The sequence below is a fragment of the Equus caballus genome, chromosome 15 (assembly GCF_041296265.1).
Source record: "Equus caballus isolate H_3958 breed thoroughbred chromosome 15, TB-T2T, whole genome shotgun sequence".
NCBI classification, from domain to species: domain Eukaryota; kingdom Metazoa; phylum Chordata; class Mammalia; order Perissodactyla; family Equidae; genus Equus; species Equus caballus.
Window position 1 is genome coordinate 86,643,724 of NC_091698.1, and position 8,471 is coordinate 86,652,194.

An 8,471-nucleotide genomic window follows, 5' to 3' on the forward strand; every position below is an offset into this window, starting at 1 on the left:
GCCAGTCTTCCTCAGCAAAAAAGAGGAGGATTGGTAGTGGATGTTAGCTCAGGGCTAATCTTCCTCAAAAACAAAACAAAACAAAAAACAAACAAACAAAAAAGGACAAAGCAAGTGTCTATATGCAGCTAGAGAAAGATTCCAGGGTTCATTATTATGTGAAAAAAATGCAAGGTGCTAAGCAGTGTGTTTAATCTACTCTCTTTTATGCAAATGTTTAGCGTATGGATGTGTGTATGTACTGGTGTACTGATAGAAAATTTTTCTGGAAGGATACCCAAAAAAATATCAAAAGTGGTTTTCTCAAGGAGAGGAACTTGAAGGGTAGGGAAGCATAGTTTTCATTTTACACTCTTCTTTACTATTTGAATTTTTCTAACAGTGTTCATCTGCTACTTTTTAACCTCAAGTATAGTTATCTGAGAGTAGGATTATAAGCCATTTAAATTTTATTCCTTGTACTTTTTGTGTTTAAATAGATATATTTAGAAGGAAAAAAATTCTTCCAAAGTACGTATTTGCTTTATCATGAATTTTAAGAGTTTTTGGAATATATTAAAATTCTTTAAGTTGATGCTTAAAAGCAATTCCTATTTTCACAAAATGAGTTCTACTCTGGGTTGTGTTTTCTTTTTGCAGACCTTTTATGTATCCATAGTTGATTTATGTGAAAATGGCGGGAAACGTCCCATCACAAATAGCAGTGCTAGCTTCACCAAAGAACAAGCAGACACCATTCGCAGAATTCGGAATAGTAAAGATAGTTGGGACATGTTGGGAGTCAAACCCGGGGCCTCAAGGTAAGCAGTGCTCTGGGGTGTCAGTGCTGAGTTCCATGACAGAGAAAGACTCAGTCGTCAAAATCATAGGTGCACTGTATCTTCTTGTAATTGGCTAGAAATATGAGGGTGTGTGGAAATAGATTAGATTAATTAATAACACTCCTTTACTGAATTAACTGAATACCAAAGAAACAAAATAGAGGGCACAGTAGCCTGATAAGGGAACCATGTAGCATATATGCATGAATACTTTCTGAAATCGTGTGCTGTGCTTTTGTTTAGTAAGAGCCTTGAAGCTAATGTAACTTTAAGAAAATACCTTATAAAAGAGAATCCTTAAATCATAGAATTTTAGAGAAGGAAAGAATATTAGCAATCAACTTGTCCAAACATTTCGTTTTATAGGTGGGAAAACTGAGACTCAGTGAGACTAAACACACGTCCAGGGACCCCAGGAGTTAGGGGGAGACATTGATTCTTGACCCTGAACACTGTGTCTGCCTTTCTCCGTTTCTGTCTTTCTCTCTCAGAAATCCTGCTAGTTCCTCATCTTTATGTATTTATGTTAAATTATTTTATTTTAGCCAAAAGAATTATTCAGGAGAAAAAGAAATACCATCGTTACTCTTTGTTGCTTGTGCAAGAATAAATGATTATTCATTATGGTTATATCACTTTTTCCCCCAGTTTTATTGAAATATAATTGACATACAGCACTGTGTGAGTTTAAGGTGTACGACATAGTGACTTGACTTACATATATTGTGAAATGATTACCACAGTGAGTTTAGTTAACATCCATCATCTCATATAGATAAAAAAGAAAATGAAAGTGAAGTGTTTTTTTCCTTGTGATGAGAACTCTTGGGATCTGCTCTCTTGCTAACTTTCAATGGTTATATAACTTTAATGGTGTACGACTACTCTTACCGTGCATATTATAATTTATAAGGTTCTCAGACCTTTCCATTTTGCTCCACGGCTTTCCTCCACATGCTTCTCCCTTTCTACTTTTTCACCTTGATTCCCACAAAAGAGAAAAGTATGTCTTGAAATTACCTCATCAGCATCAACAGCATTAGGTATCTCTTCTCCATTTTGGTCTCATAGCATATATCTTAAAGTCCAGAAGGAAAGAGGGGAGGGGATGAGGAAGTCAGTTATTAGTCACCCTTGACTTGCCAGGATGCTTTAAACATGTGAAGGAATTCAGATGACCTCATGTATATAGCACAAAGTTAACTGGTGTCTTTTAAATGTTCTTTTACACTTCTGTAGTCTCATTCTAAATTCTTCCGTTTCATCACCAAGGGATATTGGCTCTAAAACTAATAAACTATTACTTTACATATTAATTAACTTAGAACAATATTTGTTAAAAAAAAAAAAAAAGAAACTTCTGATTCCTTATTTATTCACTGTAGTTAACTGGAATCTACCAAAATCCACAAAACCTCCGTAAGTTCCATATCCTTGACCAAAGTAAACACATACTTTTCTTATCTTTGTTTCTCTGAGTCTATCAAACTCATTTTGTATGGCACTGAGCACATTTGGGAAAAACCTAAAAACATTTTTTTTAAGTTATAGAGAGTTTTACTATTCTTGAACTTTAAGAAAATCTTCATCTTCAGTAGAATTAATATATTTGTTACACACCTGACTCAGTCTTTTTCTCCAAAAATTTTCCTCAGAAGTCTCTTGCTACCCCGAATTCTTGCAAGGCACTCCTGGTGCAGAGGACCAGGCCTAACTGCTAACTACTACATGTGGACATGTTCCCTCGGCAAGCAGAGTGGCCCTACCCAGGACTCACTCATGAGGAAAAGAGGATGCTGTACCTGTCTCAAAGTCAGAGAGTCTTAGAAAGAATAGGATTCTTGTTAGCTAATATCAAAATTATCTATGTAGAAAAGCTACATGCAAGGTTAAAGGAAGAAAATTCAGAAGGACTCCTCTAAGAGCAGAAAGCAGAAAAAGCCTTAGAATAAATGCCGAAGACATGAAGAGCTGTTAACATGGCCCTATGACCTCAGTCTCTCCAACTTGACACCTTAAGACTTTCTATCACATCTGAGATATCAAAGACCATCTCCCTAATTTGGAGAGCCTAACTAGAAATCCTTCTGATAAAAGATACAGGAGGAAAGCTAGGGCATTTGGGAAAGTTACCCCATGTGCAGGCTTATGGGATAACTGGAACCCTGAATTACAAAAGGGAGGTGGGAAATAAAACCATCTGGTGGAGACAGAGCCAGACTCTGACCAGGGTTGTCGCTGAGTTTCTAGAAGCCTCCCGGAGGCCTGACACCTGAGGATAGTGAGGAGCAGAGAGAGTTATAGGGACAGGTGGTCTCCAGGCCCCTGGCCCAGCCAGTCCCTGCTCATTGAGGTGCTCAGAAGCCTGAAGATCTCTCCTGGGGCTCTGCTGGTCTTTGGAGAAACATTCGTTGTTCCTGCTCCTTTCCTCTCTGGTTAATATTAACTCCTCTCTTCTTTCTTCTTTGGTCTCAGGGAGCTCACTGTTACTCTCAGGTACCCCTTTCCAGTGGCTCACCATCTTCCTTGGGCATCAGATTCTCTGTGACCCTGGAACTCATTTCACCCTTTTTTCTTGTGTCTTCTCCCCCTCTGTATCCAGCTCATCATCTGCTTCTTCCAATTCTTTCTTTGTTATCTCTTTTATCCTCCCTTGTTTGCTTCCACAAACCCCTTAGTCTGAACTCTTGTACTCATGCTCGGGCTGTAACAGCCTCCCACCTGTCTCCAAATTCAGAAACAGCTTTCCCAGCACCATTTTGTCATGAAATATCTGCTACCGTCATTGTTCATCAGATCTGACGTTTTTGTTGCTTCACCCTCGATGCCCTTCACTGACTCACCCTGCTCCCTGGCCAACTTTGTTTCCTGTTGCTTCCCATCACTTTCCTCATGAGCTACACACCGTGTCCGTGCTTCGCTCCCAGCCTCTGCCAGTTGTTCTGTGTTTCCCCACCACTGTATTAAGCCCCGAGCCCCCCTTTTTTCCAGAACCCTACTCCGAGGGCCTGCCCTGATGGCTTCATGTCCTCATGCCTTCACTCAGCAAAGATTTGCTGAGTGCCTCTTAGGTGCCAAGTACTGTCTATTTTCATCTGGTCATTTTTTTTTACCTAGCGTTTTCTTAGCGTTTATATACTCATTTTGCATTGTATTTTTTTCTACTTGTATGTTACATATTATTTGTTTGTTTGTTGTTTGTTTCCCAGTCCTTTAGTCCCACCTTTGAGAAAGGGTAATAATTATTCGGGATATGCTTACTGCAAGAGATGTTCTCTCTCTCTTATATATCCAGACAGCTGAAGTGCAGGGGTGGAGGGGGCTGGCCCTGTTGCTGACGGAGAGCTTCGCTTCTTTTCGTAGGGATGAAGTCAATAAAGCGTATCGGAGACTCGCTGTGCTGCTGCACCCTGACAAATGTGTAGCTCCCGGCAGCGAAGATGCCTTCAAAGCCGTCGTGAATGCCCGGACAGCCCTCCTGAAAAACATCAAGTAGAAAGTAGAAAAAAAAGACAAGTGTGGGCCTCAAGTACAAACAGACTTTCCCGAGAGGTAAAATAGCCAACATGGAGTTTTCCTCCCCAAAAACCTTCCTGCTCTTTTCGCTCATGTGTTGTCATTTGTAAATTGGTCATTCAGGCGGCTGTTGCCATTTCATAGACATTTTACAGAGATGAAGTGAAGAGAACCAAGCGCCGCTTATGCGCTGTAGTTCATTTCGTAGGTCCAAGCAATCTGAATTTGTTTTTCTCCTTCGTTTGTAAGCTCTGTGATTGTAGCATCCCTTAGGCACTTCACTCAGGAAAGTCTGTGAGGATTCTGGAGAGAGGAAGGAAGACAACAGGACCCTTTCACTTTTTCCTTTTTTTTAAATTCTTCATCAGAGAAGAAAACAACAAAAACGGCAGCAGACAATATCAAAACCCCTGAAAGTTTGGTGTGACCTCAATAGCAAGTTACTCCTTTTACAATGAGGTCCTTAGGTGGTATTTTAACCATCGATCTATTACTAATGAACTCTAGGCAGCCCTTTGGTAGTTTGTGAAACGAGGCCATACAATTCTGAACGAGCAGCCCTTTTACGACATTTGCTCGGTTTCCCTTCTCCAACCAGCAGGGGGAGAGACAAGCCAGTTCTAAAAGAGGAAAGTTCTGGGTACCCTCGCTGCTGCTAATCCTGCCCCTGGATCTGAGGGCTTTGCCTGGCCGTGGAAATGGGTGCTGGTAGCTGCAGGGAGCATCACTTACCTAGGAATCAGGAACCAGAGCCCAAGACAGAAGTGCTTGCAGGTCACACTAGATTGCGCACGCATCCCCAGAGGGCACGGCCAGCCTGGCTCAGACATGTGCGATGCCCTAGGAGAGCCCCGTGTGAGCTTCAGCCTTTTCTTCTTTCTGCATCATTTGCCACCAGCAGGTGGAAAGGCACGAGTGCTCCTCGACAAGCCGGGCCTCCTCTTCATTTCCTCATCCTCCTCAGTGTTAGTTTCCTGTTTTTCCCTCTTCTTCTCTTGCCCTCTTGTTTTTTTACACCACATCTGCCATCATTTCTCTCTCCTTGAATCCCTGGCTTCTGGCCACTGCCTTCTCCATCCTTTCTTATAAGCCTTGACCTGGGCCTCGTTGACCAGAGGGAAGTATGGAGCCTTTGGGTGGTGGTGAAGGGAGAGATCTTAAGGCCTGTGTGGGAGGAATCTGTAATTTTTGCTTGGGCTCCAGATTTCAGAATAGTAATATTTTTAACTACAGGTTACAAAAATTAATTTCACATAGAGAAATACCATCTCTTGTCACAGTCTCCTCCTCAGTATCCCAGGGATGGTCGAAGGCCCAGTGTGAGCACTGGCCTTTCTTCCAGAGCGCACAGGACCAGTCCCACTGTGTGACTCATTACGTCATCACTCTCATTATGTTACTCACGTTTTTTGCTGTGACCGCACTGCCCTACTTGAGGCTTTAAAGTAGGTGGAACTTTATTGTTGGTGAAGTTTAAACAGCTATCCCATATTGATCGCCAAATAGCACTGACCTTACCATCTAAGAAGATAAGCCACTTTTGTTTAATTTGAGCCCACTGCAGCCTTCTGGATCTCTCCCTCCCCAAGCAGCTTCCCTCTGTGGCTGCACTTGGGCTGCACTGAGCTCACTGTCAGGAAGCCGGAGTGTTGTTTTCTAGTGTGAGTTTTCATCATAGTATATTGAAAATGCTTTTCTTTTCTATGCATTGAGATCTGAGGTGGGATTTCTCGTGGGATTTTCCTCTGGCCTTTTAACTTTACCTGGCTGCTGGAACGGCAGAGCTCCAGCCCAAAGTTCTTCTGGACCTAAATGTTGCTTACGGCCTTCATCGCGCCTGAAGTAATTAAACATAGATCTGTTCTTGCAGCAGACTTTAGGCCTCTTATGAATGAGGGATCGTGCATGGCAGGGTCAGCCAAACTGACATGAGCATGTGGTCCTGGACAGAAGCCGGGGCCAGGTCTCATCACTGTTGTTAAACACTAGGTCAGTCACCTCACCCAGCCACATGGTGCAAATGAGCAGTGCCATCGAAGAGTGTTCTTCAGCGCTTCCACTCGTGTCCTCACATAACGAGTGACTTCCCTTCATGTCCTTACATAACGAGCGACTTGCTGAAATTTAGTCTGATCTTGATTCTTGGGTCTTGGGACTCAGTTCCCTGCACCTTCATTATGAACGTTAAGGATGGCCATGTACTGCTTCATTTATGTAAAAGAAAGAAGAGACGAACGTTCATCTTCAGGGTCCTAGAATTTTTCTGGTTTCCGTAATCCGTGAGTAGAATGTCAAGAGGTGATGAAGCATGATCTGCACTGAAAAGGTTTTTTGGTACTAACTTCATACAAAACTTTGCCGACCTTGGTGCATTAATTTAAGCTCTTGGTGCAAGGATGTACTTTGCGGTTCAACCTTATTAAAATCCTTCAGCCTGTTAGGATTTCAGCATACCTCAGTGAGAGTGACAACCAGCAGAATAATTTCGATGGCTTAAAGAAATTTGTAGAGGATCTTGTTTTTCAAAAAAGAGTAAAAAGTTTCAACAGCTATTATTAGAGAAAAGCCATTTTTTCCACTTCTGAGTCACCAAGAATTAACACTTTTAAACTTGTTAGAAATCCCCGGAGGCATTTCCATTAATTGTCCAACCTACCTTAGCACTTTAAAATACACCCTCGTCTTGTTCCTCTGTTCCCTTTTGTGCCTCCTTTTCACTTGATGTTCTCCACTGTCGAGAGTTCCTTTACTTCAGCACGCTCATTTTATTTCTTCACTTAAATATGTCTTTGGTTTTGTTGGCCTGTTCACTTAGACGTCCAGACTTGGGGGTCTTGTGCTGCTGCCCGAGATAAATTGCTGTAATTCTATAGATTGCACACTATTCTTTCAGGCTTCCATTTACCTCAGGAAATTACTCGAGTGTGTTCTCACGCATTCAATTCTCAACTGGCGAATATTTCTTTATACCCATAAACTGGTACCTAATTCACTCTTAGTTCAATGAGCCATAGATAAGGCAGCTAAATTTCTGAAGAAAAGCCCGAGTCGATGAGCAGCCCCGTGGGCTCTGAATCAGTAACGAAGTAGCTGCTCCTACAGAGCAATGACAGGCTGGAGGGGGAGGAGGTATTTCCGTCTCAAGGGAGAAAGGCTGGAGCCGTGTGCACATTGTCTTCTTACAGGTAATTTCAGGAGGCGCTGGAACGGCACTCCCTTCTCCACTCACCATCTAGCTCACACCGAGTCTGCCAACGTCTTTATAAAAGTTTTGGAAATGAATTTAGCTGCAAAACGTAGCTAACCACCTTCCATTGTGAGTTTTGCAAAGGAAAGAGAGGATCAGACTTCTCACGATGGACACTTAGCACAATTGTAAGACATAGTTAATTCTGTTTGTACATTGGTTTTTCCCTTAAACGTTTCTAGAGAAGATGAAAGCTTAAACTTGTGGTGTGAATAAGTTAGATTGAGTCTAACAAGCAGTGCAATATTAAGCTGTGCAATAAAGGCCCTGTTGGTGAAACGGCCTGTTGGAAAGTTGGGCAGTTTGGGTTAGCTTCCTGCACTGGTTGCTCTCGGGGCGTCTCCGCTCGGCCTGTGAATGCAGAGTCTCTAAAGAAACCCTTTGCTCTTACGAGGTAATTTACATATTTGCTTTCTGTTGAAATAACTGAAAATGTTAAATCTAACAATTGTTTATGTCTTGTATAGAGAGTGTCATATGTATTTAAGTTGTGTATTTTTATAAAGTAAAGCCAAATATCAAACAGTGGTCTGTGGGCTGCACTTATTTGTCGAGACACTGGTTTTTAATGTAAAACATACTAGCCTGGAAGCTAAGCCAGTTCCTCACCAGCTGAGACCCTAGATAAGACATCTTGCTTTAGTTTCCAACTGGTAAATGGAGGAAATTTTATTCATTGGTCCATCAGGCTATTCTAACTTTATTAGCTTGTGATCTCTAAACACTTTAAAGTGTTTTGATCTTCTAAAGAAAGATACTAATATTTTAATTCAGATGAAAGTATTGTTAACTCATTGTAATAATGCAGATGTTGACTGAATACTTAATAATTCATTTAACTGGTCCCTGGACAACAAGAATCCTTAAGTAACACTATTGTGAACCCA

The 8,471-nt window shown here is 41.6% G+C and overlaps 1 protein-coding gene across 2 annotated transcripts in view; it reads left to right on the forward strand.

Annotated features, from left to right (window-relative positions):
- The window catches only part of DNAJC27 (DnaJ heat shock protein family (Hsp40) member C27), a 32,943-nt gene extending 24,834 nt beyond the window's left edge, over positions 1-8,109 (forward strand). Inside the window, exons 6-8 of one of the 2 annotated variants that reach the window (XR_288356.4) lie at positions 640-800; positions 4,185-4,373; positions 7,523-8,109. Coding sequence is in view for 1 of the 2 variants with exons in the window: in NM_001195523.1 (NP_001182452.1) it covers positions 640-800; positions 4,185-4,317 (294 nt within the window). In the remaining variant the exon portion in view is untranslated. Of the gene's footprint in view, positions 1-639; positions 801-4,184; positions 4,374-7,522 lie in introns of those variants that run through there. The other variant, NM_001195523.1, reaches the window with a different exon arrangement.
- Positions 8,110-8,471: the final 362 nt, after the last annotated feature.